General features: G+C 44.4%; 1 protein-coding gene across 1 annotated transcript in view; it reads right to left on the minus strand.

Annotated features, from left to right (window-relative positions):
- GRM7 (glutamate metabotropic receptor 7) overlaps positions 1 to 12,158 on the minus strand; it is an 814,585-nt gene extending 802,427 nt beyond the window's left edge. The window contains 2 exon segments of the mRNA XM_032649804.1: positions 11,639 to 12,058; positions 12,060 to 12,158. Of these exon segments, the coding sequence (XP_032505695.1) occupies positions 11,639 to 12,058; positions 12,060 to 12,158 (519 nt within the window).
- Between the last annotated feature and the right edge of the window lie 238 nt (positions 12,159 to 12,396).

Below are 12,396 nucleotides of genomic sequence, written 5' to 3' on the forward strand. Positions count from 1 at the left end.
AATGTTATTCGTCTCTTTCAGATGTTGACTGAGCCTCAGAGGGGTTACAAAAGCACCTAAGATCCCGTTGTCAGTACATGAGGGAAATGAGTTCAAATCCAGCCTGTCTGACTTGTTCTTAATCACTAAGGTATGAAATTAGGCATGTTGCCCTTTGCCTGATTCTCCTTCTGAGGCCTGAATATTTCACTTAGCTCTCTGAGTGCAGAAGAGAGAAAATTCTCTCTCCTTGACCCAACTTGGCATCAATATCCAACTCCCCTTCTCAGAACGGGTTGCTTCAACGAGCAGCAGTGAATGCCGGGTCGTGGACCAGTCACCTTGATGACTAAGAGTCAGACACTAGGGAAAGAAAATACTCTGTGACAAACCTACCCTTGTACAGAAACAAGACAGAAATGGGGGGACAGGGCAGAAGATAATGGAATAAGGCATAGGAAAAATAGCACCTGGCATCGTGACAGTAATAATAATAGTAGTAGTAGTAGTAATAGTAATAATAATAGACTTTACTATGCTCTAGGCATTGTATTAAGTGCTGGGTGTAAGTGACTTCATTTTAACATTGAAAACAAGTCTATGAGGATGAAATATTATTAACATCATTTTATAGGCAGGAGTATTGAGGTGCAGGTAATCAGGTAAATTGCCCAAGCTCATATGGTTAGCAAGTGGAAAGCAGAGATTTGAACCAGCACCTACACTCCTAACCATTACGCTATAACCATTATGCTGAAGACGCAAGAATTCCAATGGTCTTTCCCCATAACCCACTCCTGCACTCCAGACTTGAATAGTCCAAGATCAAGAGAGAGCAAGCTTGGAGTTGCCACTCTTCAGTGAGTTTCAATCATTTCAAAACGGTGTATTTGCTAACAAGATGCAGTTCCTGTGATAATCTTCTCAACCAGGTATCAAGAAACAGGAAGCAAAGATTCAAGTAACAGTACGTTCCTACTTATGAGGAAGGTGGGACAGCATAGTCGACACTGGGCTTAACTGTTCTGGAAAATGTGGTCCCAGTAGGCATAGACGCTGGTACATTTTTCCCACCTACCAAATACAAAAGCAGTATTTCATTTCCATGTTGCTCTTCAAAGTTCCACCTCATTCGTGCCTGTCATTCATCCTCTGGCCTCTTCCTGTCTCCATTTCTGTACAGAAAGGTGCTGAGTCTCTGCTCTTGGATATGAAAAGGGTGTGCTAGGAGAGGGAGCCATGGTACCTCAGTGTCTTTTTTTTTTCATCTTAATTCTATTATGCCAACTCCACTGAACTTAATTAGAGTGAATACAGAATTACACAATTACCCTCTGTTCTATTCTTCAGATGTTATATTTTGATAAAATTTACGGCATGCTGCTCTCCCCTTGAACACCAGATGAACACTAGAAATGGATGTGTGTTGACATAAAATCTGTTATAATTACAATTAAAGTATAGCTTACATAATGATAGTGTTAACATAAAATTATAGATGTGTAGAGACAACGTGGTCATGCATTTTTTAGTATAAGTACATGCTTAGACCAATATCTGTTAGCGGAATGAAGATGGAAAAGAATTTTGGTTAAGCCACAAAGGCTGTTTAAGGACTTGCAGATAGCTAAGGGGGACTCAAAGACCAGTTAGATAATATTTCCCCTGCCATGTTTTTCAATTGCAAAGTGAAGGGAAGATGTGAAAGTAAGTACCCCTATGGAAATTACAAGTACATTTTTTTCCTTGAATACCTGGGTAAATGCTTAAATTCTAATGTATATCAGTGATACAAATTTTCAACTGAGTTTGATAAATCATAAAATAATAATTATACATATATGTATATAAAACTGCATGGAACTAGACAGTTCAGAATTACTTCTAATTAAAGAGGTGCCCTATGACAACTAACTTAAACCTTACAAAATATGGTTCCAAGTACCCTATCAGAGTGAAAAGTAGGAGACTGAAAGGTTTATTGTAAATGTTTGTAGTCATGGTGTCTTAACTAAAACTACTGTGTCACAAATACTATTAAAATAATTGTGACATTTTATTCACTTCTACTGCAAACAACAAAACAAACTATAGGTATTTTTTTCATTTCAGGTAATTATTTTAGCTAATAGTTATTAAATGTTTTGAGAAGACAGAGTGCTAATTGCATTACTTCATTTTATCTTTAAAATAGCGCTTCCATGTAATTATTCTTAATATCTCCATTTTATGAACATGTATCTCTAGTTTAGACCTTTCTTCAGAACTGCAGACTTGTGTAACCAACTGTGTACTCAGCATCTCTACTTGGATGTCAAGAAAACATCTCAAATCTTATACCTCCAAAACTGGTCTTTAATCCCCCAAACATGCTCTACCCCAAACTTTTTCCATCTTAGGTGACAGTAACCACACCTTTCCAGTTCCCCAGGCCCTAAATCTCGACTCCACCCTTGACCCCCTCTTCCTTTCCATTCTTGCATTCAATCTACCACGAAATGCTGTTACAACCTTCCCAATGTGCCACTTCTGAGAACTACCAACCGCTAGCAGCCTGGTGCAGGCCACCAACATAGACCTCGAGGATCCTGTAGTGGCCTCCCGGGATTCTCCCTGACTCCACTCTCTCCCCACATCCTCAAGACCACAGATAGAGTTATGCTTTTCAAACAAGAGACAGTTCATGCCACACCTCGGCTAAAATCCTGCCCTTGGCTGCCTACATTTAGAGTAAAAGACACAATGCATGTGATGGCCTCCCAGGACTTACCCAATCCATCCCATCACATATCTGACCTCCAGTCCTCCTGCTGTCTCTTCCTCCCCACTGACTAAGTCAGCCAGGGTGGCCTCCTTGATATTCCTCCAAGCTGCCCGGCATATTTCTGCCTTAGAGTTTTGGGACTGGTTGTTCTTGCTCCCAGGGAGTGGTCTCCCCCTCATACATTCTGACAACTCCCTCACTTCAAGTCTTTGCTCAAATGTCAACTTATAAAATCCACCCTGACTACCCTATTTAAAAACAAAACCTGGGCTTCCCTGGTGGCGCAGTGGTTGAGAGTCTGCCTGCCGATGCAGGGGATGCGGGTTCGTGCCCCGGTCCGGGAAGATCCCACATGCCGCGGAGCGGCTGGGCCCGTGAGCCATGGCCGCTGAGCCTGTGCGTCCGGAGTCTGTGCGCCACAACAGTGAGAGGCCCGCGTACCGCAAAAAAAAAAAAAAAAAAAAAAAACAAAAAACAAAACCTACCTGTACACTCCTCCAGCACTCCCAACCCAAGCCTCTTCAGTGAGCTTCACATCCTTTTCCTTATCCCGTAGCGCCCATCAACTTGTGACAAAGCATAGAATTTATTTATAACATCTGTTTCCACACGAGAGTGTAAGGAGGGAGAGAACACGTAAGGAGGGAGAGAACACGCAAGAAGGAGCACGCAGGCAAAGGCTCTTGTCTAATTTATTCATTGATACGTCCAAGCATAGAGAACAGGAAGATGCTTGATAAATAGTCCTGAAAAAGATACAGATGAGGAAACTAGTAGTAAAGCTCAGAAAGTTTAAGTAACTTCCTCAAGGTTCTAGAGCTAGAAGAGGGTCACAGTAGAATTCACACTCGGGGACGTCTAACTTGAAATCTCTTAGCCTCTCTGCTACCTTTTTTTTTTTTTTTTTTTGCGGTACGAGGGCCTCTCACTGTTGCGGCCTCTCCCGTTGCGGAGCACAGGCTCCGGACGCGCAGGCTCAGCGGCCGTGGCTCACGGGCCCAGCCGCTCCACGGCATGTGGGATCCTCCCGGACCGGGGCACGAACCCGTGTCCCCTGCATCGGCAGGCGGACTCTCAACCACTGCGCCACCAGGGAAGCCCCTCTCTGCTATCTTAAGTCCATGCAATTCAGGATTTGTTTTAATCAGTGCCATGGAAATTCTCACTCCACTGAACAGCATCACTAAAGTGTTCTCTGTCTAGATTTATATATATATTTTCCATTTAAACAAAGGAAACAGAAGAGGGGAATTCATCATGGGTTATTGCGGTAATTTTACAGCAATTTTAGCAATAATGACATTTAAGTAATAGTGATATTTAATGATAGCATAATAATAATAAAATAATAGCTCTTAAATGTATTGAAGACGAATCGCATGCTAAACTCGGTGCTAAAATATTTCCATGTATATTTTGTGCAAAATCCTTATGAATATTCTATCAGATGAGCTTTATGTGTAACTCCACCAGGCATACTTCTCTTACTCCGCTTTCAAAGATAAGGAAATTGATGAGAAGTGTGGTAACCGTTTGATCAAGATGAGACTGGTAATAAGTTGCGAGTATGAATTTAAATTCAGGTCTAACTCCAGAATTTGATTCTCAATCCATACATGAAAATTCTGATAATTCCTTTGGTAAGAGTATGTTTTCTCCTGGAAAACATCCCCCATTATGTCTGCCTGTGCTCATACCTTCAGAACACAGTCAAGTTTGAAACATGATAAAAATGTTTAAATAGTGTGCTTTAATAAATGGAAATATCTTCATCTAAACAATAACACAAAAAGGCAGGCTGAGCCCTTTGAAGTGGCTTCGTTGCTATCTTCCATCCAGAACAAGAGAAGGAATCAACAGCTGCAGAGTAAAGAAAGCATGAAACCCAGAGATGGAGGATTCTGTAAATGACCAATTACAAGACTATGAAGCCGCACTTTCATAGCAAGAGGCAAAATGTTCCATTAAACTGAAAATTCTTCTACCCCTCACTCCAAGGCCCACACAAACATTAATGTTGCATTTATTAGGATGTATTTCCTGTGCTCTATCAACCTGACTTTCAGCAACTGTATTAATACAATCCTTTCGCTTTGCACACATATCTGAATGATGGATTCCATCACTGGAGTTTTGTAGAAAGAGTGGAGTGAATGAAGTAAAGTTTGGAAGAGCCATCATAATCCATAATGATGGGCACTGAATCAGGACAAGAAGAAACCTCTCTTCTCATTTATTTGAATGAAAATTCTACTATATATTTATTGCCTCTGTACAGGGCCATCTGTTGAATAATGGAAAACAAGCATTTTTCATTTGGAGGTAGGATTTGTGTGCTCAAGTTTCTATAGGCCTGCAGAAATAATCTTGTTTTAGAAATGAAATAAAATGTAATTTCTTACTGTAAGTAGATGTGGTTAAGCAACTGGCAACTTTGATGTCTTTAAATCACTGCAGTTTCGGGTAGGCAAATCTATAATTATTTCAAGCACTTCTTTATTGGTGCAACAATTGAGCAGTGTACATAGTGGTCGACAACCTGGGCACTGTCAGACGACTCTAAGTGTGAATCCAGACTTTGCCACTCACCAGCTGTGTGACTTTCAGCTATGAGAGTCACTTTCTTCAGCTTTGCAGTGTGGATTATCATATGCCCTTTGCAGAACTACTGTAAGAACTAAATGTATATGGGCACCGTGGCTCATAGTAAGGGCTCAAATTAGTACTGTGGTCACTACTAGTAGTATTGAAAAGGAATTAGAAGTTCTATTCTCATAAAGTGGGATATGTGTCCCTTTATCATTGTAATTTCGTATCATTTTACTTTTGACCTTATAATTTAATAGCTTGATCCAAGAAACATTCAGCAGTAAATATAACTGAAAGAAGATTACCTGTCAAACATGAAATACTGTAGCATCAAGTGTGGTGGCACAATACTCTTCTCAGATAATTAACCTGTAAAAATATGTTATTGTCTTCTTTTTAATTGAGCACATTGAACATATATATTTACTGTGCCAATTGGCGAAAGGTCCATTAATTAATCAGTCTAACTATATGTTGCATAAACGTCTTCTAAACATAATCGTATATGTATTTTATTTGTTGGGAAAATGTGTTTGAGATTGTTCTTTTCTGCCTATTTAAAGTAAAAGAGGGTGAGAAGTAGAGTTAGGCTTAATGTACTTTGTACTCCATTACGCCATGAAAATGCTTCTGTGCCCTGGAGACAACAACAAAAGATTTGCTTTAATGACAAGAATCAAGTATGTTCTAAAGCTTCCAGGTAGGAGGCCTATAGGTTGCAGTTTATATCAGAAGTCTTTGCTCTCTCTCTCAACTGCGTCTAGATGGGAAAGATGTGGTCACAAATGCTTCAAGGTGATATAGTAAATGTTGGAAAAGAGGAGGGTAGGAGGCAGAGTTTTGAATATCTCAGACCTGAGCTAGAAGGATTTTATTTAAAGAAAATAGCGGATATGATTTTTCACTTAAGGAATGCCAGTCAGCAAACCTGACATTAATGTAGGAAATTAGCTCTTTTAGCTATGATGCTTTCAAATGCACATGGCTGAAAACAAATTCAAAATGGTCAAAGGAAATTTAAAAACAAACACCAAACAACAACGACCACCTCAGCAAACAAGTACTAGAAATTCAGGGATGCAGCCAATATTCAGATACAGCTGGATCTGGAAGTTCCAGAGTGTCAGCAGGGTTCCAGCTCTCTCTCCATCACTCAGCCCTGCTTACCTCTGCAAGACTTTGTTTTACAGAAAGTCTCTTCTGGTGCTGGATGGTCACTGGGAGTCCCAGAGTCATATCTCCCCAGCTTAGGAATTCCAGAGAGAAAAGACAATTCTTCCATTTTGCTCTGAGAGAAAAGTCCTGGGGAGGAGTCTGATAGACTTAGCCGAGGTCAGATGCCTACCCATGAGCCAATCACCTGCTTTACTGGAGTTCAGTCCCTGGGCGACTCATCCCCGGGGCCCGTGAGGAGGCAGGATGGCATTATCTGGCAGTTCTTCAAGAAAAGCCTGCTGTTTTTGTAAGATGAAAGGGGAGAGGACATGGATAATGAAACCTGTATCTGCTTCTGTAAAACCCACAGAATCTTACTCCCTGCCCCATGTCGATGACCATGCAGTAAGCTGACCCAGGAGGTCATTTTTCCCACAACAGTCTTTATATATATGACTAAGGAACACACTGGTAAAAGAATATGGGAGAAAGTCTGAGTATGACAAGTCAGCTAGACTGATATTAACTAAAAAAGCTGTGTGAAAATATCCTTAAAAATTGCCCCCAACTCACTCAAAGTCCAAAGTTGGAGCTGGAAATACAATGTCATGGAGTTTGGATAAGAACAGGTTTTCTCCAAGCTGAACTATGACACAGAGATTAGAGACTTCTAGAAACTATACTTTTTCAAAGAAAAAACATCACATGAGAAAAATGAGGCCTAGAAAAATTAAATGACTTAAGGTAACATAGCTAATTAATGGCAGGACTGAGACTAGACTATACTTTGTGTAATTGGCTATGGTCTTTTAAATCCATGGTACAACGTCTATATGTAACAAATTTGTTAAACCCTAAATGTTTATGAAATTCAAGTAATCCATTATGTGAATTATTCTTGAAGAGAAAACATCCAAAGACTTCTTAATTGTATGGGTACACATACATAAAATACACGTGGAGGTAACTTCAAATATAGTATGTGTCTGTCTCTATTCCTTCCCTCTCCACTCTTTTAAAAAATGCCCCTTTAAAAATTGCCCACTCACCATCTGTTAGGTAAATTTGCTGAAACACAGTAAATGTGGAGACAGAAATTGTTATAGATACTATTCCAAATGGCACTGACACCTGTATTTATGAAATTTTTAAAAGGGTAAGTTAGAGTTGTTTTTTAAAAAAAAAAAAAAAAAATCCCACTATAGTAACACCACATCATCCTAGGTGCCCAGTTCTATCCAATTACATAAGATGGAGAAAGGGAGAGAGAGAGAGAGAGAGAGAGAGAGAGAGAGAGAGAGAGAGAGAGAGAGAGAGAGAGAGAGAGAGGAGAGAGAGAGAAAGAAGAAAGGAAGAAAACCAAGTACTTATGTATAAAATGTTGCTCCCAAAGTTTGAGATTATACTCAATCATCAATGAACAGAAGGAAAACACTTACAAATTTACAAATGTATTTCATTTATGGTATGAGGGACACAGGTTTAGATTTGCAACACGCTCCCACAAGGGTCAAATTGACCACTTTTTTCTATCTAGTTGCTCTTGAGAGAACACAACAATTGAAACAGATGCCATTCAATTCCAAGTCTATAGCTTAGACCACGTCACTGCACGTGAAATATTGCTCATTCAGAGTCAGCACATAGCAAGAGTAATTTATACTCAGAGTGTTTGCTCTCAAGTCAATAGCAGAGAAGCCTTGAATAAAAACGTTCCCATTACTTTCCATTGTAATATATCTTACTTATAGCCCATGAAACAGTGGTCAGGGGAGATTTATTCTTTGGACACCATATTATATAATCTCTCCACTTTAAGCCATCCCCCACTCGGCGATTATTTTTTAAATATGTTACTCGTAGTCAATATTAATTTACATTTAATCTTTCTTAGCATTAGGAGAGTATTATTTTGTACAGGCTCAGAAACAAATCTCCTGAAATTCCTCCCTGATGCTCCCTTCAGGCTGAAAATGCATTGCAGGGTGGCTGCAGTGACTTAATTCTAGTTGGCAGAGCCCTGGCCACACACTAATTTCATTAGCCTCAAACTCCTGGATTTGAAAGATCCACTGAATATGATTCCTGTCCTCTGACATGTCACTTACTAACCAATTCAGTGTGCATACAGAGGAGAGAAAGGACTTGCTCAGCTCTGGCCCACCGGCAGGCAGATGAGAATTCCCAGTCAGAGACACTGTTGACATCTGAGTGGTCATTCTTGCCCGGGTCCTCATTTTCAGGAAGGAACCTTAATCCAGGCTTTGCTGGCTGCTGCAGCATTTGTTACATCCATTACTAGCTCCTTGTTCCTTCCTGCCCCCAGTGCTTAGCATCCCCCATTTCAGTCACTAAGTCTTCCTTCCCCCAGCCTAGAAGCTTACCTCACCATAAATTTTTATCTCAAATGATAGGTTAGGCACATTCCCCACAGCAACCCACAGGGACTGGGGAAAAGAAAACTCAGATCTCTGGAGAGCTAAGAATTCAACCATTTAGAGGAGTTTCTTTTATACAGGACAGTCTTCATTGAGCTGAACCCTGCAATCCCAGAGAAGATTCACCTACCTGTTCTTTTCCTCTTTCCCTAAAGTGACTGTGTCTTTGAACAATGGGTCTGTGTTCCACTATTCTCTCTATTCATTTTGCAGGTTTACAGAGGCTGGGAAACTGGGGACTGGACTTACATGCCAGGAGCTTCTAAGATCACACGCAAAAATGAGGCTACTGGAAGAGATTGTTGGACTCTATCTCTGTATATTTGAACATGGGCAGTGGTTAACCAGGATGCTCACACCAAGCTTATATCCAGCTTGCAGCACAAGCTACAAGTTGGTGCATCCCTCCTACTACCAGCCTCTTCTCAATAAATGCAGGTGAAAACTGGGGGCTCTTTTCCCTCAGCTGTTCAATCCAACATGAATAGCTGCAATTTGCAAATTAGAGGAAAATGACAGTGTTTTCTCTGAATGGTTTTGGTCCCAACACACACTGCTAATGCTGGCATTCAGTTCCTTTCCTTCCCAGCCCAGGGAACGGGGGAACTAAGCATAAGGCAAGCGTTCTCTTTTCTTGCAAGTGCCTCAGATCCACACACCAGAGAAGGAATCAGCTCCCCCTGGAATCTTTTTCAGCAAACACAATCCTTCAGCCTAGTTGGCAAGCTCTCTCTTGACTTTAAGATTTCACTCTTTTTTTGACAGGCAGGCCCATCTGCAGTACTGCCCAAGCTCCAAGTGAAGGCACCAAAATAATTTCAAAAATGTCAAACAGCAAATGTGCCTTCAACCCCCAGAGCTCCAGTAAAAATACTGTGAGTTGCCCCTGTGGTTCTCAGGTGACCTCTGGCCTCATCCTCCCTGCAGCGCTGCCTCCTCAGGTTCTCTAGTTTAAGCTCAGAGGTAAAGGAAGTGCTTCTGGGTTTTGCTTACAACAACCCAGGCTCTTCCTGAAAGCATTACCTCAAAGCGAAGGCTGCCCAGAGGCACTTTTGGCTTTGCAAACATCTAGAGATCTCCATGGTGGCATACTCAAGAGGTGCTAAGGGTGCTCAGAGGCTCAGAGGGGCCATACCGGGCTGCAGCTTTCGACAGGCACCCCTCCTTCTGGCACAAACACAGACTTCATACTCCTGGGTGCTGATGTAGTGACAGCTTGAATCTCACAAGGAGTCCCCTCCAGAAACCCAACATGCTTCAGGATAGGCACTTGAGAGGGAGCCAACTTTTTAGCTACGGGAGCATAAGGGTCAGCCAGAACATCTGGAGAAGGGACTAACTGAGCTTGGGTCCTACCAGGCAGGGAGAGAGCTGGGCATTAGGAAAGGATCACTTCAAGATAGAGAGGAACAAAAAACTTGGAGATAGGGGTAGAGAAGGAAAAGAGAGGCAGAAATTGAAAGGGAGAACATAAAAACAGGAGAGGAAAAAAAAAAAAACAGCAGGGAGAAAGAGACACAAGGAGAGAGACACACAGGAAGAAAGACAGAGAAACAAGAAGAGAACCCATAGTCACGCAGACCCTGAAACTCAATTTCTTCATCTAGAAGCCATCCATCTATACCCAGGGCGGCACAGGAGCCGTGGGGCCGAGGCTGCGGGAGCAGGCGGTGAGAGAGCACTGCAGCACCGCCCACCGCTCAGCTGGCCCGATCCGCCGTCCTCGCATCTTCCGCCGTCGCCCGCCTGCACCCGGAGCTGGAGGACAGCCCGGCCTTGCTCAGTGCACCCTACTGCCTCCCTCCAGGCGCCTTCTTGTCTGGCTCTGAGAATCGTCCTCAAAACCCAGGACTGGGGTTGGGGGCTGCGTTAGGGAAGTCGTGGGAAAGGATGGGCACAGGGTGGGTGCAGAGAAAGCGATTGTGTTTCGCAGTTAGCATGAGCTCACCTCCGGGCTCTGAGCTGGTAGGAGTAGAAAGCTGATCGCCCGGCTCCTGCCAGTGGCCGGATCGCAAAGGCAGTTTAGACGGTGCAAACAACTGCCCAGAGCAAATCACCCGGGGGCACGTCTGCGGGTGGCTTCTCCCGCTTGAGGACAGTCCCCACGCCTTCCGCCCCATGCCCTCGCAGAGACAGGTTACAGGTCGGGCAATCCAACCCGAGCGAAATGGGCAATTAACGTCCAAATGTAGGTGAAGACCTAGCCTTCGGTTTAAGAACTGCCTCCCTAAGCTCTTCTCGAAATTTTCCAAGGGAGCTGCAGCTTGTCGGGCGGCTTGGGGCAGGGAAGCTGGGGAGTTGAGAAATGCCTAGTTTCTAGGCGTCTTCTCATCTTTCATATTCCTTGCGCCTAACTGGCTCTCACAGGAGCCCGACACTTTTACAAGCCTGTTTTGGAACCATATTTCAGTCTAATGCAAACCCATTTAAATCACCGCCTTGTTTTTCGGAGACTGTTTCTTGTTAATGGGGCCATAAATCCAGAATGTCAAGCCGGATGGAGTGGAGCGCGGACAGGGGAGAGATGGAAGGGAAATGAATCAAGCAGGGCAAGTACCTCCTCGGGTGAGGTGGGAGGGATTCGGCAGGATCTCCAGGGTGGAAATGAGCGAAGGCTGACCAGACCCCGCACCCCTGGAGTCCAAGCCAGCCTTCAGGATAAAGAGCGCGGGGAGCTACGGCGCGCTCTGCCCCGGAGGGAGCGCCCCCCTACCTGGAAAAGCCTCAGGATGTTGGCTACCATGATGGAGACCGAACTCCCCGAAGCCCCAATCACTCCAACTACTTTCTCGGGCTTGACGAAAACCGGAGGCTCGCCGTTGGTGCAGCGCACTTCGGAGGTGTCCTTCTGGATGAGCGCCTGGACGAAAGTGAGCGACTGTTCGAGCGCATAAGTGTCCCTGGAACAAGTGTCCAGGATCCGCGCTCCCAGCGTCACGTTGGGCAGCAGGTTGGGATCGCTGTTGATCTGGTCCAGGGCGTAGAGCATCGCTTCCAGTCTGTGGATCCCGTTCTCCCTCTTGATGTCGCCGCAGGGCACTCCGCTGGGACCCTTCGCGTGCACCGGGAACAGCCCCCCGAGGGTGACGTCCCCCTCGATCCGAATGGAGTGTGGGGCGTACATCTCCTGGCCCGCGCGCCGCCGCCGCCAGCGCGCACAGGAGCACCTCCAGCACGCAGCAGGGGAACTTCATCAAAGTCAGGGCGCGGAGCAGCTTCCCCAGCTGGACCATGCTGCTCCCGCGGCTGCGGTGGTGGCGGCGGCACTGGAGGGGACGGTGGCGGGCTCGCCGGAGTCCTGGCCCCTTGGGGTTAGCTCCTCCGGGGAAGCCCAGGGTCTCCTGCGGGCGAGGAGGGTAGGGGCGCCCGGGAAAGGGCAGCCGGCGAGGGTTGGGGGTCCCGCGGCGCCTGCCAGCTTGGGGCGCCGTGCGCTCTCGGGTTCCCTGGCCGGCGCGCCGCGCTCGAGCTCGC

This window comes from Phocoena sinus, chromosome 11 (assembly GCF_008692025.1).
Source record: "Phocoena sinus isolate mPhoSin1 chromosome 11, mPhoSin1.pri, whole genome shotgun sequence".
NCBI lineage: Eukaryota > Metazoa > Chordata > Mammalia > Artiodactyla > Phocoenidae > Phocoena > Phocoena sinus.